This window comes from Telmatherina bonti (assembly GCF_933228915.1).
Source record: "Telmatherina bonti genome assembly, chromosome: 14".
Taxonomy (NCBI): domain Eukaryota; kingdom Metazoa; phylum Chordata; class Actinopteri; order Atheriniformes; family Telmatherinidae; genus Telmatherina; species Telmatherina bonti.
The window spans coordinates 16,456,178-16,482,654 of record NC_136612.1 but is presented as its reverse complement, the minus strand read 5'-3'; the positions used below and the strand labels follow the sequence as shown (position 1 = coordinate 16,482,654).

Here is a 26,477-nt window from a genome sequence, read left to right as displayed (position 1 = left end):
GATTTACATGCTTCTTGTTCCCTAATATATTGTTTACTGTATCATGCACAACATTATACTGCACTGGTTTATAGTTGTAAGCTCTCTAAAAAGCTATGCTAAAACAGAGTCAGTGACATACCGTATGATGTTTTATACAAAGGCGCAGCGATAATTTATCATATAAGCATGGAGAATTTGTTTGAAAGCACTTATCTCAACTTCAAATTTATATTTTCAGAGCGCTACAATACATCCAATTAGGTTTCTTGTCCTCACATTTGGGATCAACACGTCATCCACGTTAAATCTGTGCTATATGTATGGATTTATGCTTGTGTAACTGTGTGTATATTGTAGGGGGTTACTGGGCTAATTATTGAGAAAGGATGATGTTTAGGTTTGTGTGTGTCCATGTGTCCATTTGTGAGCGGAAATCAAGCCTGCTCAGCGGCTGTGGTGGCAGCACTTCCTTGGAACTCTGGGTTGATAAAGGAGAATCCCTGGAACTCATCTTGGTCCAAGTTCTGAATCACTTCCTCATCAGGGGGGGTCAGCACTGGTGGGTGGCGTGTGAAAAAACGGTCAAAGTTCTCGGCATCCCGTCCGCACTGTTAGGAAGGGAGGTTGGGAGAGGGATGTAGTACAGGAGGGAGGGATGGATTGGGAGAGGGGGAGGAGTCGGGATGGACAGGAACGGATGAGTGGGTGGGGAGGCAGAAGGAGAGGAAAACAAAAGAAGGGGAATGGCAGGTTGAACCGAGGTGTGAGATGACATTGTTTGAAAGTGGTTTCAATTATCAGGACAAGTGCAAGTACTTTGGGTGCATTTGATTTACTTCTCTACATGCCCAGAGTGAAACTGGCAGGAATAAATAAATGAAATGCACCTGCTGTATGCTTTCCTTTTTCAGATATTTGAAACAAATCCAAATTAAATTTCAAACATAAAAAGTCTCAAAAATACTGTGGCAGTGCACTACGTACAGGTGGGCACCATGCATATGTGATGCATGGGAACATACTTTTTTTTATGTTTGGAAAAGAGCATTTCTGCCAAAGGCATCCCAAAAACTAAACATTATTCCACTATTTTACTCAAATTAATATGACAGTAAGACTTAGTGGTGATTTCTAAACAGGCAAGAACAAGCTCAGAGCTATGAGATAATTATTATTGTAATTGTGGGTTAATTGTAGGTTAATTATATGCTGAAACCCTGTTGGGATGTGATAAACCAAATCAGTCTATTGGCTCTTATGCTAAAGAGTTCCGAGAACAGCTTGAAATCTCCATTTTTTTTTATGGGTTTGCACAGTTTCAAAAACGTTTTACCAACTTCCAAGAATATTCCATATCGGCCTGATGGGACTGATAATGCTGACATCTGGATATCCCAATCCGATCAAAGTTTCTGATTTTATTTGACCTGATAAAGAAAAAGTGGATGATGGAATTAATAATCCCAATTGGAAACAAAAAGTCACTGTTAACGTTTTTCCTCCTGCCCACTACAGATCTTAAATACCTCAGAGAGGTGCATCCTTCCAGGTGCATCAAATAAGTTATTAACTTGAAAACTATATTTTCCCGACAACGTGCCTCACAGGGACTCTGGGTCGAGCAATTCCCCTCCTTTTTTTCATATCCATCACCGCATGGAACTTTAATTAACACAACAAGGATTGAGTATTCTCTGACAACGTCACCCAAAGGAAAACTACAAACTCATTAAATCTGTGTGACTGGGAAAACCAAACGAAATTGAGAAAGACTGTTTAGAGTTTGGGGAAATATGCAAAATATGAAACGCACCGGGACCAAATAGCATTTGCAACTAATTACTGTTTTAACCTGTTTGGGGAAACCAGATGGCCTCAAACGAGAAATGAAATGGAAACTTGGAAGTATCTGGATTGGAAATTAATTTAGTAATCAACATCTTAAATCAGAGCGGAAGAGAGGATATGAAAATAGTCAATCGCATCAGCTGCATAACTGGGTCTGTTTTAGAAGAAATGCCCTTTTAGGAGAAAGAAAATTACAGTATATTTATTTTCAAGACATGCCAAACTTGGGTTTCCTGTAAGAAAGCGAGTTTTGAGTAAATTCCGCCATGTTGGGAGGAATTGTAGTGCACTCCAGGACAGGTTTGGTTTGAGACTGAACCTCAGAGCATGCAAATTAACAGACATACACAAAAAGAAACTGTGCACAGAGAAAGGACAAATAAAAAGGTGCAGATGTGAGGACAGATGGGTTGATGCATGGCAGAACAGATGGATGGATGACATCTTAAAGGAGGATGATAGAGAGACAGACTGACAATTGATCGCTGAAACGACTTATGAATGGAGACGGTTGCACAGCGAAAACTTCAAATGAAATGTCGGTGTAATGGCACATTTTATCTGCTGCATAAATGTGTGAACCAGCCATTCAGTTGGATTGTAGGTTGATCTGTAAGACATTCACACACTCCACAGCTCATTTAGGTGATCTGCAGAAACGTCAATTTCATATAAATCCAGACGAAAACAACAAATAAAAACCAGTTCATTTCTGATGAACTTGGTTCCCATTTGGCGATTGATGACACCAAATCTCCCTTGTAAAAAATTGCAATGCAAAAATATCCCACAACACTAAAGCAAAGAGTTTGGGGTGTCTTTAGAAACAAATGATGGAGACCTTCCTTAAAAATGACACAAAGGCAAAAAGAAAACCCTCCTTGCTAAAAAGAAATAGACAAAAAAAGACAGCAGAGGATCAAAGAACCGCCTTGAGATTTTAAACCGACCCCCTAAACTCATACAAAACAAATCCAAGCATAGTGCCTTCTTCATGTCTTCTTCCCTACCTTTGCCCTGGTAGGGAAGAAGACATGAAGAGAGAGAAGCAGCAAGACAGAGGACAGATTCCTGAAAGACAAAAGGTGTTTGAAAGATAAGATCAAATAGAAAGAAGAGACGGTGAAAAAAAAAAAAAGAAAAAGCAGAGAGGAGAAGAGGCCAGACAGCATGTTTGTAGTCACATCAGAGGTTTCTGTCGACAACATCTTAGTGCTGCAGCAGCCAGGTCTTCATGGTGACCTCTACATTTATATAGAAACATAAACCTGATGCATGCTCACACACACTCACACACACACACACACACACACATACACACACACACACACACACACATACAAAAAAACCCCCTGAGGGCTGAGAAAGCTGCATAAAAAGCTCAACTCTAAAAAAAAAAAAGCTGCTAAGCAGCAGCGTGGCCCCAAGGCTACATGAGCATTCGTATGTATTTTGAGAGTGTGAGTGTACTGGATGACATCATCCTGACTCTTGCTATGATCAAACTCGTTTTGTCGTGGTCGGGAAGGGGGAGATGGGAGGGGTGGGGGTGGGGCAAACACAATTGTTGTGACGACATCTATGTAAACTTTATTTCGTGCACATACTCCCTTGAGGTTAAGATTGAACTCTGCCTGACCCCGGCGGAGACGAAAACCCTCAACGTTCACGCAGAGCGCAGATCCAGCAACCAGTGTGTCCACAGACATGCGTTCAAACCAGCCATTCAAAACCAGCGTCATTATCACCACCAACCCTGACTTCCTCACATCCTTCAGCGCTGCATGATGTGCTGACTTACCTGTGTGTACGGTCCATCACAGAAGAGACAGAAACATTGCATTGACAGGGAAAAGATACAAAGAAAGCGACAGATAGAGAACTAAAGCATAAGAGGAGAAAAAGTAAGAGAAAGGAAGAGGTGACCTTCATCAGGACTTCAAGCACAGAAATAATATTTAAACTCCTGCTCTGTGCTGTAGGGTGAGTGGAGGGGGTTATTTTGTGTCACTCATATAACTTGAACATCCTGTGTGATCTGACTTACAGCTCTGGGTTTGAAAGGCGGCTGCACCTCCTTGTTCTCCAGTTTCTCCCAGTCCATGTAGCGGAAGAAGCTGTGATCTCTGATGTCTCTCTCCCCCTCCGGACCACAGCCCAGTCGTTTCGCTGGATGCTTCGTCATCAGCTGGGCAGGAGAGAGGGGATTGCTGTATGTCATTCTTTCTTTTCCTCCCTCGTCCCATCTACTCCTGCCTTGTGGAGCAGGAAATCTCCACTTTTATATATATTTATGTGTCTTTTCCTCAATGTTTGCATACTGTATGCACAGGAGCTACAAACCAGCCTGTCACCGGCCTCATTCTTTGCTTCACTATAACTCTTTTTTTTTTCCCATCCCAGTGACCTGTGAAGTATAATTCATCTGGAGCTGCTCAGGTCTTACAGTGAAAAATGCATGTCTCGGAGGTACTGCCTGATTTCACTGTCCTGCTTGTTCTAATGCCAATGGATGCTGTGCATGTGAGCTGATTCCTCAGTAGCTGATGCTGCATGAACATTGTTAACACTTTGCATGTGTTATTGTCACACTGAATGAAGATGTACATTCCAATTCAGTGCACCAGGGCGTCAGCCCAGTTCATTATCTAACATGCACAATGGAAACTAAACAAGGAAGCCGAAAGCCAGAAAACTAACCCCGAGTAGAAGTCATTTATTTTGAAGCAAACAGTTTAAGAAGAGCCAAAATAAATAATTAAAGTACTCAGAAGGAGCAATACTCATAACTCCTAATATAAACCTTAAAACAAACCAGTTTATTGATTTATGAGTTAAATTTTCTATTTTTTCCATTTATTTTACAGCAATTCATCAGCTGTTCTAAACCCTCTGAGACCAGACCCCCAAAAAATGGTAAAAGTCCAATTTTTTGAATATGAGGTCTTTATTTGTCCCTTTAACAAAATGGAAAAGAAAAATGGAAAAAAATAAGATGTTTACTATTTATCACCAAGTCAAAATTCCTATAAAATAATCAACATTCCTATTTCCATTAAGGGGCAGAAGAAAAGAATCAGATTGTGTTCAACAGTATTTTAGGGAAGTTTTTTTTTCTTTTCTTTACCATAAAATGATGTTAAATGTCTTAGAAACTACAGGCAGTCTTCGTTTTACACCAAGTTCCATTTGCGACGCTGCGATGTAACCTGATATTCCACATAAGTCAGATTTTTTATCTTTAAATACCCCAAATTTCCCCCTTAATCACTTAATTACTATCTAAATACACGTATTATACATCATATTAATAGAAAAACAGTACAGGCAATTAAAATATGTCGTATTAGCCTCCGTGTCACGCATCGTAAGAGCTTATGTGGACCCTCGTAACTTTGAAACTTGCTCCTTTTTTTTTTTGTAAAGTGTACATTTATACAATAAACTTGAAAAGTTGAAACAACATAAGTCAAGAACTGCGTAACTGGAGGACCACCTGTATCATATATGTATCATATATGTTGCGCTGGGCTCTTATGGATTAAAGAGTTTTAGATTAAAGAGTTTTAGAGACAAAATGGTATGGCATGATATGATACGGTATAGTATGTCAACATTTGGACAATAGAGACTTTATGGAGCCTTGTGTTATTTAATGTGAAGTTTAACACTTCAAACTGAATTCAGATCACCTGGGACCCCAGTTGTGCATCTCTTTTACTGCTGCCAGATATTCAGAAACTGAACTATCTCTGTGGGGTTATGACTGATATCTCACCATTTAGGTGATCTACAGAAGTTTTCCAGGTATTTATATTCCATACTGCAGCTTTTCATTCCAGCCCCAAAATGTCTGACACTCTATATCAGGGGTCTCCAACTCCAGTCCTCGAGAGCTCTATGTCTATGTCCTTGAGAGCGACCATCCTACATGTTTTAGTGTTTCCCTGCTGCAACACAACTGACCCGAATCAATGGCTCATTAAGAGGCAGGTGTAGAAGATGTCAACAAATTGATGGAAAACCTTTCTATCTGAATCAAGTGTGTTGTAGCAGGGACACACTAAAACCTGCAGGATGGTAGCTCATGAGGACTGGAGTTGGAGACCCCTGCTCTATATGGTAAATCCACAATAAGAGAGCCACGACACCACAATTCTTTATCACATTTTCATAATAAAAAAAAAAAAGATTTCTATCACAACTATGTTGCTGAAAGACTAGCAATTTAATCAAAGGCACTTCCTGTCAGATAGCGTAGATTGATGATAATGTCCAATCAGGAGCAGCCAAAGATCTAGTGACAAGAAAGTTAATCTGTTGAAAAAGAACAAAATATATGGTCCTCTATGGCTGGAATGAAGCCAAGAAGATGTATTTTGATGCACAGTGGCATAAAAATGTCTTGCAGTTGCTTTTGACAGGTAAACAGTTACATAAGTAACTATAAAAAGCTCAAACGTTCAGAGGAAAAAGCGTAAACATATAAATGCTTTCCATCATGTGTTTGTTAGAATATTTTTTCTTCTGCAAGCCAAGACTTGACAGAATGATATGCAGATGAGAAAAGACCTGGTTAATGTTGATCTGTGTTATTTCTGCGAAGTACTGTTTGTTCTGTTTTGTTGTTTTGGTTGGTGCGGTATCTATTGATACATTCATATTACATCATTTTTAGTCATAATCTGACAACTGAAAAGGATAATATCTGTATGTCGACAGATTAAAAGGCTTGAGCATTTTAAGGGTTAATGAGTTGTATCATTATTTACTTTGAAGCAACAATGATGAACCTAATGATGAACCTAAAAAAAAACCCAAAAAACAAGATTTCATGTTGCTCTTGTCCCCTTTCTTGGTGTTTTTCTGAATGGAGACCCAGCCAGGGGCATGTGTGGTGTTGACTCAGGGATCAAGTGGACCTTTTTATCCTGAAGAAATTCCTTGATGTCAACTAGTTGAAGTGACAATAATCAAACACTACAGGCCATTTTATGAGGCTGAGCTCCACTGCTTTTTAATTATTACATTTGATAATGTCTAGGTGTCTTGACTCATAACATTTATACAAGCCAAGAAGCAGGTGTAACCTTAACCAGCACAATAAATCTGAATCAGCAGTGCAGCTGTAATGCCACAAATATCCCCTCTGAAATCATTAGTTTCATTTCACTTAGCCCTGTCACTTCCTGTTTATATATTATAATCATAATAATTAGTGTAGCCTAATTTTGATTTTGCATTCTTTTCTTTCATTTTGCTCCGATCCATCTGGGTGAACATGTCTCCTTTTGGGGGAAGAATAATAGTTGTTTTCTTTGTCTTTTACTTGTCTGCAGGCATAATTAGGAACCGTTTACGTCGTCTGTCCACACAAAACCTTTAAGGTCGGTGACGTCAGTTCGAGCGTGTACGTTTGGCGTGAGTTTGTGTGTAAGTGGGGTGTGTCTCCCTCAGGGGCAGCAGTCATAACTCATTACATTAGAGCTGGAATAACATTTGCCAGAGGTTAGTCAACCTTACACGGCGCACACACATACACACAAACACTATAGCTGCTCAGAGATCAGCACGGGGACACACAGAAATGCTTACCTTCCCATTCATACACACACATAACCAATCATGCAGCAACCATCCCAGCATCTTACTTCTTCTCTTGTTACACATATTTGTTTGTTTCTTTCATTTATTTTTTATTTCCTCCTCGCATGGATTTTAAACAACAGTTTTAAGGCACATTTGAAAAGCAGAAAGCCACTAAACATAGGAAGTCATGTCTTTGGTTTGGTTGTCTGTTGCGGGGAACAACACCAGGAAAATGCTTTTTGTGCATGCCTGACTTTAGTATTTGCGAGGAGGAATAATTGCTCTTTGCTGTACAGTCATGTGAAGTTGAAGACATCTTGTTCCCGTGACTACGGCATGTACTGCAGAGGCAGTTTATGTGTGTGTGCATATGTGTGTGTATGTGTGAGACCCGTTGCTCACTATGAAATATGGATGCAAAGCAGGGTTCAAGCAGGAGAGTGGACTTATCTTTGATCACTCCTTCAGCACACATATGTTCTCGCACACACACACACACACATGCAGCACTATGCATTCACGAACCTAGCTTGGATTATATGCTGGAAATAATTGAATTTGTTCGTATTAAAATGGACAAAGGAGATCGTTTGACATATTTTTAGTGCCTTAACATGCTTGGGTGGGAGCCTGTGAGGCTAATCTGTACCCATTCTTCAATGGCATCTATTTGACACTATGACAGCAGAAGGCCATTAGGCTGATCAACCGAAGCAGCTGACAGAAATCATTACCCATCAGCTGTATACAGCATTTTATCGTCTCCGTTCATACGAATCACTGAAGTCATGGAAATTTTGTTAGAAATAATTATTTGTCTATATTTGTCTCAGCGGATGCACAGTTCACTTTGACATTATAACTGACCGTCGTAGACAAACCCTACATGTTTTCTAACTCATCTATAAGTGAGTAGCTAGAAAACACATTAATTAATTATTACTATGAAGACTAATAAGTTATTTTGGGTTATCTTTAAATGTCTGAGTGATATAAATGAGGTAGTTGGAGCTTTGTCGTTTCCATTATATATCTCACATTCAGCTGTTGTGAGCAAACTGAGTCAGAGAAAACATGATATTTAGTTGCACGACTAAATGACTAAAAACTTGGTTTTTATTTAACATCTATACTGGTGTTAAACTTCCCACATCTGCAGTGTTCATGCACAAAAATCCCCTTCTTTGTGGATGTGCTGCTTCAGTGGATGCTCTCATCAGAGCAGCTATGACTCAGCAGTGCCTGTAGTTTTCTTTTGTGACTTGAGTCTTAGAGAAGTCTTAGGTTGAGTCAATCATTTGAAATTAGTCGAGCCTAGTCTTTAGTTACAATAAATGCTGAGATTAGTTGAGATAAAACTTGCCTGCAAGGTTCACAAAATCCAATGATTTTAGAGCAAACAGCAGAATTTTTTTTTATTTTATTTTTTTAGGTGGGGGTCAAAATGGAAATACCTTGTAGCATTAAAAAAGTAAGGGTTTATCTGTGGTTCAGGTACACGCACACACTCACAGAGTTAACCCTGACAATGTTGGCAAGTCGCAGTGGGAACTCTGGGGGTGGACGAAGACAAGTGTTCATGCTCCACTGAAGATTTACTGTTGTAGCTCTACAACGCAGTAATCATCGCTAATACATAACATACAGCTTGTGTGTGTGCGTGTGTGTGTGTGTGTGTGTGTGTCTCTGTCAACAGATTTGTCATTAATTTGCCTGTGAATACCTTTGCCTTTAGATTTGACAAGAAGGAGCATGACTAAAGCCAAGCTGGAATAAATTTATGTATCTTAATTCACTGTGGACTGATGTGGAAACTTGTTGGTGTGTGTGAATGTGTGTGCTTTTGTATCTGCTCAGATGGTACTGCAGCTTTTGTAAAACCCAAGACTTTTACAACATGAACATGGGAAGCCCATGTGAATGTATACATACATACATACATATATGTATATATATATATATATGTATATATAGAAGCTTACAGGTTGGACATGAGGTTTGATGGAGAGGTCCAACTCCATTTGTTGCAGTAATCAGCTAACACACTTCCACACACTTCCAGCTCAATCCAGTTGGGAAGTGTCAGAGCATCATTTAGTTCTGGCACGTCTTGTCTGAAGAGGGAGTTTGCACAGCCAACTGAACACGCTGCACAGGCTTAAGCTATAAGACCAATGCAGTGTGTGTGTGTGTGTGTGTGTGTGTGTGAAATAGAGGGCATTCACAATGAAAAAAAAAAAGAAATGGATGGGAAAGTGAGGCAAAGGCAAATATGGAAGCAGAATAAGGAAGAGTTAAATACATGTTTTTTAACACTACCTTTTATAAGGATTTTTTTTCTCATATTTTTCTTCTTTTGTCTGTGATTCACCACCATTTGCCATTTTCTTAAGTTTAATTCCCTTCCTGCTCCTTTTCTGTGTGTCTTTGCGACTGAGCCCTGAAGATGCGTATGTGTGTGTGTGTGTGTGTGTGTGTGTGTGTGTGCATACACTCACTCCTTTACAAATAGCGACAGCCTCTTTGGACATCGACTTGGGATAGGAGACGTGATGCTCCATGATGGACTGAAACAACTCATCCTCATCCTCACCGTCAAATGGGGGCTAGAAGCAGAAGCAGAATGAACAAAAAGGATAAACAGTGAATCACTGAAAATATTTTTATCTACGTGAAGAAGAATCAAATGATGCGGGTTTTTAAGGGACCATATTAAAGCAGTTTTTAACAAATAACATAAGAATCCCAACACTGTCTGGTTCAAGTTTCATCTGAAATCCCTCATAACATCGGACTTTTTAAAATAATCCAACATTTCTTAATACAAATGTTGGAGTTTTATATTATAAAAGGTTGATGAAAATACTAAAGTTTGAGAAAAGTTTCCTAAAAAGGTTCTCCAGCTTGTTTCACACAGCTGATGATGTTTAGGTGGGAACAGAAACACTCTATCTGACTCTACAAACTGTTACAAGAGCTGCTGCTGCTTCTGGAGATTATTATACTCACTGGCAGGAAAACTAACCAGTTACAATCCTCTCACAGTTTTTCTTTCATATATGACCAAAACGACTCATTTTATTAGTGTCTATCATCGGCTACAGATTAACACCATACATAGTTTACCTACTTTACATTCGCTCACGGGAACTAGTCGGACTTCCCATGAATCAACATTATAAAAGTTTGGGAGATAAATGTAGGTAGGTGACTTCCAACACTTTTCTTCCACCAGTTAATCATGTTAGCTGCTGTCTAACTTATTCCAGACAGGACCTGTTGAAGCTTTGGACACAGCTTCTCGTTCAGAATGAATGAGTATGTTGGGCCAAATCTTTGTCTGGTACTACATGTGGCAACTTATCAGATAACGTCATGATAGGAAAATCATGATTTTAACTACGGCTCCAGTGGTAAAAGGGTGCCAATGAATATGAATTGTGTCTGTCTATGTTTTGGCTGTCAAGTGATTTTATATACTAACTGCAAACTTAAAATGAAAGAATGTTAAATGCAATATGAAAAAATCTCATTTTTTAAATTTTAAATGGAAAGTAATCCATGAAGTACAGATGTTAGAATTAAATTAATTTAGTTCAATCTTGTAGTGAGTGATGTAAATCATTAAGAGCAGGGTTGGTTTTTCCTTATGGTGTGTGGTGGGATGCAGTTGCAATTACATGCATTGAAAAGAGGACTTTGCATAATATGGCCCCCTTTGACCCAGCTAAATCTGCAACATCCACACCAAAGGAGATACTCCCAGTTTGGAAATGTCACATCTATTCTTAACAAGTCTTTATGTCAAGAGATAAGAACTCATTATGGGATTTAACAGCAAATCTATTTACACAGAGCCAAATGAAAAAGGCAACTCTCAGGAGTCTTTGTTTCTGTCACATTCAGTTATTTATGCAAGTTTGATTTATAAGCACATTTTAATAAAACTTCCTCGCTAACACACGCAGACCAACCTGTCCGGCCAACATCTCGTAGAGCAATACGCCAAAGGCCCACCAGTCCACAGACTTTCCGTAAGGTTGATAGGCTATGATCTGAAATGTGAAATACTTTGTTAAGGAAACTTGCTGCCATCATAAGGAAATGCAATTATTAAAAACCTAATAAAACAGCACCTAAAATGCATCCAAAAAAAAATTTGTCAAAAGCCAACTTTAAATGAATGCTAATTAGGACAATACACAAAAGTCTTAGTTTTGAATCTCTGATGAAGCCTTCTCCCTGATATTCAGAACAGACTTAACTAATCCAACCACTGCCATCCTATTACACTTACCTCAGGAGCTATGTAGTCCGGTGTTCCACAGAAGGTTTTGGTGGTGACTCCATCAAGCATATTTTCTTTACACATGCCAAAGTCTGCTATCTTAATGTGGCCCTCACAGTCCAGCATGACATTGTCCAGCTTCAGGTCCCTGCACGACGTCAGAGAAGTGTGTGAAGTTTTTATCACCCACAGTGGTTTTCTATTAGGACTTAATGCATACGATGAGACTCAGATTTATAGCTGGGGTTCTGAAAATGTTATGAACAAAAAACAAAACAAACTAAAAAGTTCACAACAGTTTAGGTGTAAACATCAAAAGGTGTTTGTCTAATTTTTTTCTGGCTACTAAGCCTGAGCAAAGATCAAGGTTATTGATAAAATGATTGATTAAAAAAAAAAAGCATTTCTCTACAGTGCTTAGTTTGAAACTTCTGATTCAGTTCAGGGACCTTTGTTAAAATAATCCTGTAAGTTTTCTGAAGAATGAAAAGTGTCCACTCATCAAACCCTTTTGTATGTCAAAATGTAAGAAATGTTTACTTTTTCTTTTTAAAAAAAAGCAGCAAGGCTAAAAACACTGCATTGCACATGTTGCCTGTTGGTAAAAAAAAAAAAATGGAGGAAAGCACTCAAAAGAAAACTGCTTTAAAGCAACACCATAATGGTTTTTTTTTTTTTACAGTTTGGCACCCTCTAATGATGGCTTCAGCATCCATCTAACAACCTGTCTCTTCTTTGAGCTCTCTCCAGGTAGTAAAAGTCAGTCTGACGTTGACTCCTGTCTTATCTCTTCCGTCACTCTTCTGTTCTCTTCTTGGCTTCCTCAGATAAGTTGAAATACTTTGCTGACTCAGTAGGGGTGTGCATCTGAAACGGTCACTGTGTTGATTGCCAGATACTGAGCTGTGATGTAGTCCCGTAAAGCACAATGCATCTGTCATGTGATCCTCCAGGTTGGAACACAAACGTGTGAAATCATGTTCTTCGGCCTCGGGATGCTGCACAGCCATGGCAGTTCCAAGAATGTGCATCATGGATATCAGCATGCCATCAGAAGCACAAACCTTTAAGGTTGAAAAGTTATGGAGTGTTGCTTTAAAGGTTAAAGGTTGCTTTAAAGTTAAGAATAAAACCTCACATTGAGCTACTTAGGAAACAAAAGTCTTTGGCTTTCAAGTATGACTTTTATAATAATGTATTTATTACAGTTTTTATATTACCTCGTTCTTGTCTGATAAGATTATGCTGAACTAAACTGTATTTCAACTCATTTGGGACAGAAAACATCACAGCTTTTTAATGAGCTTATAGAGGAATTTATGTCATAAATACTTTTGTCCCCAAAGTACAGGACATCCTAAGATGTCCTGAGCTGCTCTGGGCTTTAAATGAATTAGTAAGCATCATAAATGTACTGCTGCATGAAATCCACACTGCTCCTTTTCTCCTTCAGTCTGATGGAGGTACAGTATGTCTTCATTTAAGAATATAACACCTTTCATTTCTTCCTAGAAGTCTGGTCTCACCCATGTTTTGTTATTTATTTAGTGCATTTGGCGTGAATGTTACCTGTAGATGATGCCCTTTAAATGCAGGAAAAAAAGACCAATGGCTATCTCAGCAGCGTAGAATCTACAAAACACACAAACACAAGAGAGAAGCAACAGCGCAAATTAGATGGAGGCTGTGAGAGAGAGAACAATGGAAAAGCAGAGATAATTTGTGTGTGTGTGTGTGTGTGTGTCAGCAGTAAAGGTCAGTGCTGTCTGCTCAAGGCCAGAGAGCAGCTGATAAGATCAACAGGAGGAGTCTCAACACACTGACCACGCAGTCAGCCATGTTTGCATGGGTGCACACAATCAAGTCTGTTTGTAAAGTGCACATAAAAGACGTCGGGGGGGCATTTCTGAATGTGTTGGGGGGAGGGGGAGTGTAGAACATGAAGGATATTTTTGGTGGTGGTTAGATAAGTTTAGAAATGTGATCAGAATACAGATATAACACTTGTTTAAAACTAATGGTGACCATTAAAGTGGGTTTGATGTGATCATTTCCACTCCAAATTACTAATCCTTATTACTTCGAGATTAGCTTAGCACTCATCATACCTACAAATAGGTTGTCATTATTTCAGAATTAGGAAGCTCCTTGTCCTGGAGGATAGCGTCCTCCTTCAAATTAGAGAGTTTTGTCTTCTGACTGTTTCACTTTCTGCAGTGTAGTAATATGGTGAAAGTTAAATGTCTTGTTAGGTCAGAGGAAAATGGACAAACTGGTTTGAGATTCTGTTCTACAGTCATTTAGCAGACACTTTGATCCAAAGCAACTTACATACATACTCATATCCCAATAGGCACCTGGAGATATGGGGGGGGGGGGGGGGGGGGGGGGGGGGCAACTGGGTGTTTTTGTGTTTTGCCTAAGGACACTTTGGCACATAGTCAGGGGAAGCCTGGAATTGATCTCCCAACTTTCCAGTTGGAAGATGACTGTTCTTCCTGCTGAGCTACAGCTGACCCCCGAGATGTGTGAAATGCAACAAGAGCTTAAATAACTACTCCTTACAACCAAAATGTCTAAATGAAAGCATATGAACTACTGCAGCAGAAGTCCAAATCAGATGCCACTCCTGCCATCTAACAGGAATCTCAAGCAACAACTGAAACAAGTTCACTAATACTGGACAACAGGAAATTAAAATTGGAAAAACCTTGTCTGGTGTGAGGTGTCTAGATTTTAGCTGCCACATGTGGTATAAAAAAACTGATTCCCAGATACTAATAGATACTAAAATTTAGTATCCAGGAAGATATCAGTTAGCATGGGTATATACCACTGCTGGATCTGCAGGTCCAAGGAAATGATCAGCAGCCTCTAGCAGTTTGCTACAAGCACTACGGCAGGTACGCCCTCAACCTACAGCAGATACCTGGTGGGCCCACTGAATACACAAGAGACATTCTTTAGACATGGCCAAAAGCAACTAATGCTTTATTTCTCCGAGGCCAGTTTGGGTGGAAAATCTGAACAGTGAGATCACTGCTTGGACTTTGTAGCACAACTTCACCAGAATCTAAAAGTGTGTTTAGTCTGTGGAAGCAGACCAAGGTTAGTTTAAACCAGACCGAGCTGCCCCAGTGTGAACACATCCTTAAGAACATTCACTACAAAATCTATCCATAGAGATATACACATGGAGATGTTAGTAAGCTGCTGTCAAAAAATATAAATATTCAGGTGCCACTGCCAAGTATGGCCATCATTAACGTAAGTTCATTTCATAGCTGGCCGTGTTTTGGCACCTTTCTCAGTGCTTTACAATCATCTCATTGCACAACGCGCTAGCGCTTTCTACCACTGTGAAGCAAGGAGTACTTTTTTGGTCTTGGGTCAAAAAGAGTGAAATGAAAAACAAAGTGGAAGGTCACGTCCAGCATCCACAGTTACGGTGATTTAACCATGCTGCCAGGTTTACACAACTATGTTATTTACATCTGACAATAATAATACATTACAAATCATCCTCTCATAACCCCAGGCTGGGATTAACAGAAGGGGACCAGAAGCAAAACCTAAACAACCACAAACACAACCCACTCTACCAGTAACACTGGAAATAAAGACACCAAGTCACCAGAGTATTGGTGACCTGTATAGACCAAGTCCCTGTCTGACATGTGTGAACTTTACCGTTGTGGTGCTCTGAATTTGAGTTTTATGTGTGTGTGTTTTTTCTGTGGTAGAATCAAAATGAGTGTACAACACTCTCCATAGTATCAGTATTGAGTTTGATTTCTGATCTAAAGATAACTAGCTGCCACATTCAGATGGGAGGGTCAGAATTTGGTGTCAACTAACTGAAAGCATCGACCTATCCTGCCTCGTATGAATTATCCAGGCTGCTGGTGATGGGGTACTTGAGAGGGATATCACTTTGGCATACTTTTGGCTTTTAAGTACCCACAGATGATCGTTTATCGTTTACTGACCATGACCATCCCTTTTATGACCTCAGTCTTCTGGTTGCTACTTCCAAGAGCAAAATGTTTCAAGTCACAAAGCTCAGATTATCTTAAACTAGCTTCTTAAACAAGACAATTATACTCTAATTGCCCTCACAGTCACCTGATCTCAATCCAATACGGAGTCTTTGGGAAGTGTTGGAACAGGAGATTCACAAATCTGCAGCAGTCTTATGATGCTGTCATGTCAACCTGGAACTAAATATCTAAGGCATGTTTTCAATACCCTGTTTAATCTATACTACCAAGAAATAAGGCAGTTCTAATGGGAAAAATGGGTCCAACTCATGAATAAGGTGGACCTTATATGGTGGCTGGGGAGTGTATATAAATAGGCGATAAGAATTGAAGCTGTACAAGCAAAAAGTGGGTTTTAAAAACTGTTGACTTTTGGGGAAACAGACTTAAGCTTCTGCTCCCACTGATTCTGTCCGACATCCATCATCTCACCAGTCAGCTTAATCACATTCTACAGTTTTGAAGTTCAAGTGGTACCACATACCAAAAACTCTGAGGAAACTGCTGGATTACTTGAATATCTTTGAAGTTCTTCAAAGAATGAACTTGATTAAGGGCAAAAAACACGTTTTACCCCCAGGCTCTGTAGGAGGTTGTTCATCCATCAGCTGAGCCAATTAAACCACTGATCTATGTTGTTTACTTAGTTTTACAAGGTGTACATGCAAAAACAGACATGTGTGATACTAGTGAACAGGAGAGTGTCATCCACTGGGAGCACCGCTGTTCTACATGCACAAATATAGACCTGCAAGCACAGGGATGTGACAAGAACATGATTAAGCCATTCAATTTCCTTTTCATTTAAATTTCCACTCCTTTGATTGGACAATATCTTGCTGTAAACCACAGTCCTGTAACACACACACACAGCAACACACAGAAAAGCAGTGGAACACAACTGTAGGAACAGCAGCTACATTAAAATATTTAGATTATAAGTTGCATCGTTTAATTTTAGTTATGATAAGTCAACCAGTGGGAGAAACAGCACACCCTCCACCTTAAATACTTATTAAATACTGGAATGTCTTCAGCCAGAGGCTTCTTCAACTCCACTGCATGAAGAGCTGGTACAGGAAACCAGTCTTGACACAGACAGAGTTTTGTGCATGCAGTGCACATGTTGAAGAGGAGTGTTTCTGCTCTCTAGCAAGGAGGCTGCTCTGCTCACAGACATGAGCTCTTGTTGGATGGTCATTTTCTCCTCATGGATACTGTTGTGCAAGGTTGTATCACACACATGCACCTGATTCTTACCTTCAAATCTTAAGAGATTAATTAAGCAGCACACCATTAGCTTTCCACTAGGGAGAACAAAGCATCATTAAACTGAATCTGTTGTGCAGAGATTTGAAATACATGGCACAAAAAAGGTGTGTGTGTGTGTGTGTGTGTGTGTGTGTGTGTGTGTGTGTGTACTTACACAGCATGGGGCTCTTTGAATTTGCCAACCTGCTGTATCTGATACATGAGATCTCCGCCATTGATGTACTCCATGACAAAATACAAGCGGTCCTACGGAGAGACACAAAGACAAACAGGTCAAAACGAACACAGTGGCATGTCTCATAGTGACGAGAAAAACTGGAAATTACAGGGAAGGTTGTACAGAGGTGGTCATGTCAAAGTGAAAATAGGGGGACAAAAGGAAAAAAAGGTTGGGAAGGGGACAGAAAAAAAGCGATCACTTGGCTGGTCTCAGTCTTGTACTCGGGGAAGTCAGTGACATCAATTTAAGAACCTATTGTCTTCTATTATCTACAGAAATTGCCAATAAGGTATAGTTTGTGGGAAAATGTGGTGGGATTTAGTATATAGCCGTGTGTGTGTGTGTGTGTGTGTGTGTGTGTGTGTGTTTTCTTCTTCTGAAAATAAAGTTCAGCTTTGTGTGTTTAGGGTCTGCACTGCCTGATAAGTCTTATGAGCAGCAGTCCGTGTGCAACACATGCACACTGTGTGTGTTTAAGTGTATGTGATTTAACTGCATTCACATCGGTGCCCTATAAATAATGTGCAGCATGTATATGTGAATGCATAGCTCTTATAATTGCCTGCATTTAATAACTGCATACTAAATCGCATGGACAAAAGCCTTCCTCTGGTCAGAGAATTAGTTCTGGGCAGGATTTGCACACTCACTCCTCGTCTGTGTGTGCAGGCCAGAGTTATTTGTGTGTTTCTTAACGACGACTTGAAGCTGATTGACAGCACATCTCAAATCAAGGAGGACACGAACAGATGAGTGTGTTTGTGGCATGTCAAATTAAGGGGCATGCACTGAAGGCGATGCATGAAACCAGAGAGCTATATCTACCCCTCTGTTGACTCATTTTTAGTGTAATACGGATTATACATCACAAGTTGAGCATGAATCAAATATGAATTCAGGCTGTGTATTCCAGCTGTGAGCTGGTGACAGCAGGCAAGTAGCTTCTGCTGAGACCACAGCGCTCATGGTGTGCCCTTGAGCTGGATGCTACACTCACTTCTGTTATATGCACCTTGACAACGTAGGGACCTGCAAGGGGTGCTGCTTCAGTTTACTGTTTTTAGAGTCTTATTATTGTGTTTTTATTTTGGGATGAGTGCCCTTGTATGCTAATATCAACCCACATTTTTTACAATTAAACAACTGCTCATCAATATTCCATCCAAAATGTGTATTCCTTGAAATACACTAAAAAAACAAGTGTTTTAGCAGACATGTTATTTTGTCCATTACCCCTGTGAACTCCACATACAATGAGTATTAATAGGTAAATTGAATGAATGCATAAAAATTATACTATTTTTTTTCAATTTTAAGTTGACGCCACTGTGCCCTACCAATAAGCACTATGGATATCTATCCATCCATTTTCTTAACCGCTTTGTCCAATCAGGGCTCACAGAGAAGCTGGAGCCTATCCCAGCAATCATTGGACAAGAGGCCACTATGGATAGGTGCCATATACAGTATAGGAATGAATTTGTATACTGCTGAATCTGGTTACAGTTCCTTTGAAAGTAATACTACAGCAGAATGCAGAAGACTGCTGGATGTTAAAATGTGCAAACACCCTGAAAGCATAGATCTATCCTGTCTAGTAGGAATGGTTCAAGCTGCTGGTTATGGGATAGTAGTGGGAGATATTTTCTTGGCACACTTTGATGTCAGAATTTTCTGATGATCATTTAAAAAAAAAAAAAAAGTATAAAATCCTCTGGAATTCAAATGATCAGAAACTTAATCTATAATTTGATTATCTAACACAAAACAGTTGATAAACTAGCTACCAAATTAGCCAAAAGCAGAGGATGCCATTGTGAGTCTTTGCAAGAACAATTGGCAATTTGATCTTTTTTAATAAACACTTTTCCCCCACATAATCCAAAAATAAGTATGTTATGCAAATAAAAAGTCGTTGTTAGAACATGTTGACCAACCCACCATTGTCTGAAAGGTTGAGTGCAGCTGTGTTAAGAACGGAGGCTTTCCAGACAAAGCTAACACTCTCTTCTCCACCATGGTGCACTCCACGTCATCATCCTGGATCACGACATCCTTTTTCAGGACCTTTATAGCATACAGCTCCTCCGTCCCTTTACGTTCTGCAAGCATCACCTACAGGGGAAGATGAAAGGCATGGGGGGAAGAAGAAACATTTATCAGTATTTAAAAATCTGTCTTGGCTTTTAGCAACGTAGGAAAGAAGTGAGCAGAGAAGAAAGGTAAAAATGAGAGAAAAAAGTGAAGAGAAGGGATAAGAGGCAATGTTTTAGAGGATGCAGTGATAGAAAGAAGCTTCTCTGACTGTTTCATTAGACAGTGAAGGAGGAAACAAAGACAGAAGGGTCATGAGAAAGGAAGAATAATTCATAACTTTTCAAGATGCTTCTTAAAGAGACAAAACCAGAGAAGTGAAAAGCAGAAGGCCGAGAGAAGTTTAGCATAAATGTGATGACGTTCTGATAGATTTTTCACTGTAGTTTATCTTTCAATTCACCAGATTCTGGGGTCTAAAACACGTCAGACTAAAATAATCTAACATTTACAGTGTTACAAAGTCAACAACAAACAAAGATGTTCTCTCTTACAGAAAACATTGCCACTGGCATTGCCAGAAAAAACCTCTTTCAAACCCAGGTGTTACCTTAATTTTATATCTCCATCACCAACATACTTTTATTTGGCCTGCATATCAAAGGAAGTTTTCTATTGCTAAAAACATAGAATTACTACCGTACCAAAAAGAGTAGACTGCTCCTTTAGTTGAGCCTTTTCAAAACAATGTAATAAAAGATGCAAAATATTAATGTAGGACATCAGATATGGGTGTAATTCAGGCTCTTTAACAGCAAATGCAGTTCAACATAAGAAAATTAATTAGTATATTAATCCCAATTTAACATTTTCATTTTTATTTTAAGTCAGCTGAACACATTAAAACAACAGCAGAGAATTGGCTAGCAACAGACAATATTGATACTGTCAATCATAAATCAAGGATATCACAATTAAATACTTATAAGGATTTTTAGGTTGTGCATCTGCTGTTATAACCTGCAAGGCTGAGAGAATGGAAAATGATTGCAAAGATGCTTTAACACTTCAAATAAATATAAAGTGTACAAAAAAAGACTGATTTTTGCTGGTATCAAATGTATTTTTTTCACACTGTTACAAAGACCCAATGCCTTTTCTAAATGTGTGTGGTTTTTGTTGCCCTTCATGACATTACAGAGCACACCAAGAAGAAATAGGAAGAAGAGAAAGAAAAGAGTGGAATTTAGAAGTATGAGAAGGGTTCATGAAACAGAGGCGTTGTACAAGGTGAGGAAGGATGGGAAAAGGAAATGAGGAAGAGAAAGAGGCTGCAGTAACGTATTTTGGTTTTTCCTTTATCTGTGTTACATACAGTATGTGGTGCATGCACAGGTCACTTACAAAAAGCAAACAGAAAACATGTGATCCTTCACTTATCCAAAAATGCACCAACAACATGAGTACTTCTGCACTGATATGTGTGTTTAATATACCTGCCTTATACCCAAGGTGAAGCTAATATTACATTCCCTCAAAACAAAAAGAATATTTGCTTTCTTCTCTCATTTTTACCTTGCCCAAACTATTTTTTTCTTTGGTTTTTCACTTTCATCTTTTTTTTTCTTTCCATACTGTGTTTTTTTGTACATTCACACTCTTTCCTGAGAATATGAGGACAAGAGAAGATCTGTTCCAAAAAAAGGGGCCACATTTTGGGTACTGAGCAAGAACTTTTAAAAACATTTTCAATATGAAGATGTTTGGTTTATCTGTGTGGACTGAAAAACTGGGGGTTTTACCTTCAACGCCAGCATGTATTGCATGAGAATACACTTCAACTTTCTCTTTGTTTCCATGGCAATGGCATACTTAGCCAAGGCAGCGCTATTGCTAGCCTTGCTAAGGGATCTTTTTACATCTTATTACATGAATATGCTACTATTTATTCTCTACCTAAAGAAATGGAGGCAAAGCACATTGCAGAATACACTATTACATGACCAAGTCTACAGCTGAAAAAAAATTATCTTCAAACATAGCATCTGACATGAACAAAGAATGCATTCACACTGTTAGCATTCTGTGTTAGCTTCTACAAAGCTAATTTGAGTTTAAAAAATTCAACAAGGAAACATTCAATTTAATTTCACACTTTAATGTTTTTTTTTAAAAATATTAATAATATTCTTAGATTCAAGTCTAAACCAATTCACATAAAATAATTTCAGATAACCAATTAAAGCATTTTAATGATGTTTTGTTGAATTCTTTTGGCACCACAACTAATTTAGATCTAAGAAGGACCACAGCTTAATCTGCATGTCTGTAAACACTGTATATGTGCCTCAAGTACAGTTATAAAATATATCACCCATTATAAACTGCCGCAGACGGGTATCAGCTTAATGATGTACAAACACACTTCATGATCTCATGCAATGAGAGTGACTTATACTCCATCCACCCTGGGGAACTCTTTAGAAAGTCTTGCTGCATTTGTCAAAGAAAAGGCCACTGATGCAAACTTTTAAAAGGTTTTGAATGTTCGAGAGTGTTGAACGTTCACTAAAGAAGCCACCGAGTTTTACTGTGAGAGAAATCTATGTAAAACCTGTGTGTGCTTTATTTCTGTTTCAATAGACTGGATAAATCTGCAGGTTTAATAACCTTGCATAGAAGGTATCACTGACTCACGATTATGAGCCTGAAATGTATTCTGTGAGTTATGGATTTGATTTGGTGCAAGTTAAGTGTCCAGTTTTATTGAGGTTTTCAGATCTTAACGTCGTCCGGTGATGGGAATAAAGAAACTTAGTGTCCACTGACCGCAGAGCCCAAGATTACTTAGTTTGGGAAGCTGACTTAGATGATGTTATATAGGCGGAAGCTTCAAATTTAGTCTGGGGCTTAAGGGGCTGATTTTCATTTCTATCCCAGTGAGATCAGACACTTTGCAGCTTGGCTGTTTATGTCTTATACATATTCAGGTATGATAATGTAGGGGGGTTACTGGGTTCAGTATACTATTGGGAGTGCAGCACAGATGGACAAAGAAATATATTTATTTACATGTATGCAGATGTAAGAATGTAGTCACAGTTTAAGAATTTACAACATAAAAAATCTAACTAAGTTCAATCAAAGTTGGTACCCTCTGCTGAGAAAGATTTAAGCGCGTGTGTGTGTGTGTGTTTGTGTGAGCATAAATGGACTAAGGGCATATGGCAGCAGTGTGACTCTATGTAAATACAAACCCTTTAAAGCTGAAACAAAAAGGAAGGGCACCATCTGGCCGAAAGTTCATTTTACACAACAACAAGGACAAGATCAGCATGAAAGAGTTTGAAGCAGAGTTTTCTCAAAAATGAAATACTGCAGCAGACTCAACAACCTGTGATGACTAATTTAGAAGGCCAATTTATTTTGCAGTTCACTTTTTGCATGCAGTATTATGTAACTGATTTATTATGCTTTCCAGTTTATGATAAGTGTCTCTTCAATGTGTTCAATTTGATTGCACATTTTTCCATTAACTGGCGAGTGCGCTATGAACTGTGGGTTGTGTCACTGTTTCATCCAAGAAAGTTGTTCGGGGTCATTTAACAGAACACAGTCCTGAGGATATTAGCTGTCATGTGACATTAATGATGCTACTGTGTTTTCTCTGCTGACCTTGCAGAGTGAGTTTATCCAGGGAAAATCAATGAAACCACTCTCTTCAGGCACTGCACTATGTTGTATTATTCAAAACTGTCATAATGTATGGTGCATGCAGTCATTGTTTCCACCCAGCCAGCGTGTGTTTCCTGAGGAGATAAAGCTGTTTAATAGAAACTGAAAATAAATAATTAATTGAATAAATAAATAAAGATCATCAATGCATTTTCCATACCCTTTATTTGGCTAGAGTAGTATCTTGACCATGGGTACTCCAAACCTCAGATATCTGAGAAATTTTCTATTTTAAAATGAACTATGAATTATTTCTTAAATATAACTAAGAAAAATAACTTAATAATTAAATGGTCTTAAATTCAGATCTACTGCAGAACATGCTCAAGTGGGTTGAGATCTGGTGACTCTGGAGGCCAGTGGAATACTTTGTGACAAGGTGCATTATCCTGCTGGCAGTAGCCATCAGAAGATGGAACCTGATGTGGTCTTGTTGCAGCACACCTGCTTTAAGGTTTGATGTCATGTGTGTTTAGAGATGATATTCTGCATACCTCGGTTGTAACCAAGGGTTGTTTGAGTTAGTGCTGAAACTTCAGCAAGTTGCCTTCACCATGTCTACGTGACTAAATGCACTGAGTTCCTTTCATGTGATTGTGATTGGTTGTTTATCTACCTGAAGGTAGAACAGGTGCTAACACATAAATATACAGTACCAGTTACACATTTGGATGTACCCACCCTTTAGAATCCCACTTTTGTTAGCTTTTGTTTCAATATATTGTTTGAGATCAAGGAATTTCCATGACATGATTCTGCTGAAATGCCCTACATCCATATCAATAGCTGCATTTGCAGGTTAAGTACATCTATTTTGCATTACAAAATAAAAGCATAATTTCTTAAATTTTTACAAAGTACAATTACAATTTGGAAGCGTTTCCATTAAATGGTGTTTGGTGCATAATTATTGTAAAATCTGGTCTGCAGGACAAGATGTTAAAAAAAATTGTGGTTTATGCCTGGTAGATATGTGGCATTGTTTCAGGGTTTTCTACTTGTTGCTTGCTATCAAGGATGGCAGTTATAGTTTTTTCTTTAATTGTTTGTATAAAAAAACAGTTTCTTCCTTCACCCATACACATTGTGCCATCTTCACTTGAAATGAACTGGTCACATGACCCCCTACATCACAAAAGCCTAAATGGGACGGTTTCCATTACAAATTTGCAATAAACCTCTATATCCACACATCTGGAAAATGACAACATGAGAGAGTAAAAACTTTAAAGCAACATCTGAGATTTTCTTTAAATGTAGGGGTTATTGTCACCAGTTTTTATTTTGAGATAAAGGTTATGCATAATTCTGAATATAATGTAAATGCAACCACACTAGCAATGACCTTTTTCCATTTTCTGTAAATTTTCTTAAAATGTTGAACATCCTGAATTTTTTATGAGTAGTTTATATATTTTCAAGCAACTGAAGAGTAAAGAAATGCTGCATGTCTTTAACAGCATTTGCCACCTTTCCCCTTTATTGACACAGAAAAAACAGCCAAGAGGTGGTGTTCAGTGAACCCAGCTGTAGTGAAGAAGCCATTAGGAGTCCTCCATCCCACTAGCTGCTCAACAAGTTCAACCACTTCTATGTCATACACCACCGCCACACTCATGTCAGGCTAATATGAACTGCCATGGCAACATGACATGTTGTAGTTAGACAGCTCTGAGCTCTGCATTCACCTCATCCGCTTAAAGTACTGTCTGATCTCATGACAGTTATGCATACATGCATGCACACTATAGTTCTATACATGTGTTTTGTTAACATGTTTGCATGAATCTGTGAGGAATATTAATAATAAACTCCAATGCTTAAAAAGCATTCCTTAGTGGAGAAAAGTAATGATGCACAAAATAACATAAATACAATTTCATACATGTATTTGTGTCTTTGCGTTCGTCCTGCAGACTCCTGTTGTGCTGCATTGTGGGAGTGTAGGAAATGACAGCCCTCATCAGAATGAAACATGCCCTTGCCTGTTTTTTGCCACGAAATGTGTGCATATGTGTATGTGTGTGCTATAATCATGCCATAAAAATCTCCACATAGAAATGTAGGCAGCCTTATTGTAATGTAGATGTCCTCTGACGCTGTGGAGAAAAAGCAGCTCTGAGGGAACCAGCCTCCCACGCAAACTCAGGAGGCTTTAAAATGACATCGGGCACGCGAGCGCCTGCTCCTGCATGTGGTTAGGCACCTCTGTAAAACAAGCTGAATTCATAAAATATACTGCTGTGTGTGAGAGCAACGTGCGTGCACGAACACTTTCGCCTAAACACAGACTGCACATTTGTGCCCGCACTCTCCAACAGTAAACGTGCACATGTGTTCCTCTGCATATTTCACAAATCTGCGGGTATGTGTGCACGAAGGGTTAAGGCTGGTATTCCAGTAATGATCAAGCTTCAACTCTGGCTCTCCGTGGTGACGCATCAGTGTAGCTTTAAATGCCTGTTACCATGGAAACAGGCAGCCGGCATACAGGTCTGATGCACAGACAATGGCCTCGCTTTTTTTTTTCCCCCCCTCCATCTCTGTCGTGCTCTTATGTAGCTTTCAGTCTGTCTCCATGGCGCTGCTCTGCACATTTTTTACTCAGTCTTTCTCTTTTACACCACATCCTCCCCATTCTTACGTTTCTTGAATTTCCATTCATTCACCAATGCCCGCCGCCCCTCCTTTCTTTCTCACTCTCTGACTTTTCATTCACTCTGACGCTTTATTCCCTCTTTCAATTCATTCATGTCAACCTTGTCACCATGGATCTCATCGCCATCTTCCTCTGCTTTCATCACTCTCACCACGTGTCACGTCATCTTCTCTGCCTTTTCCCCTTCATCCATCTCTGTCTACCTGCGCTTCATCATCTTTAATTCTTTCTGTCTCTATTTTTTCTTGCCTTTCGTTTGATATCTGCTAGCAGATATAAAACGTATTTTCTAACACAATAAAATTGGTCTTTGCACATGAATGATTGCTGCTTCTTTAGGAGCATTGGATTGGATTGCCACAAAATCATGTAAAATATGTCATTCATGCCACATAAAATATCAGCTGTGTGTAATTATGAATGGCATAAAATGGACTCTTACCTTGCCAAAGCTGCCCTTTCCAAGTACCATCAGGAAGTTAAAGTCAGACAACCTTATGCGATCTTGGTTACCATTGGAGTCGAACCGGGAGGCAGCATTTGCTGACTTTCCTTCTGTGTTCTTGCCCACTGCAATTTTAGCCCTCTAGATGGATGAGAAAGGAAAATAGGTACAAAACGTTATAAATTCAAAGTGCTCCCATTCTGGACATTTCATCCTGGTCAAAAGAAACATCTTATACAATCCCATTCTTTAGTTTTTCATCTCACCTTTACTCTGCTCATACAGTAGAACATAAACCTTATTAATATGCACACATCAAGGAACTGAAGTACAGGTGGAGTACATCCCCTCTTTTCTTATCTTAT

General features: G+C 39.0%; 1 protein-coding gene across 1 annotated transcript in view; it reads right to left on the bottom strand.

The window, feature by feature from the left end:
• Positions 1-416: 416 nt before the first annotated feature.
• Positions 417-26,477, bottom strand: part of LOC306765064 (protein kinase C beta type-like) — a gene marked incomplete at both ends in the record, with an annotated part of 101,872 nt that continues 75,811 nt past the window's right edge. The window contains 9 exons of the mRNA XM_079252407.1: positions 417-590; positions 3,878-4,018; positions 9,918-10,025; positions 11,394-11,474; positions 11,717-11,855; positions 13,277-13,339; positions 17,174-17,265; positions 19,181-19,354; positions 26,110-26,253. Coding sequence (XP_079108533.1) covers positions 417-590; positions 3,878-4,018; positions 9,918-10,025; positions 11,394-11,474; positions 11,717-11,855; positions 13,277-13,339; positions 17,174-17,265; positions 19,181-19,354; positions 26,110-26,253 — 1,116 coding nt within the window. The remainder of the gene's footprint in view (positions 591-3,877; positions 4,019-9,917; positions 10,026-11,393; positions 11,475-11,716; positions 11,856-13,276; positions 13,340-17,173; positions 17,266-19,180; positions 19,355-26,109; positions 26,254-26,477) is intronic.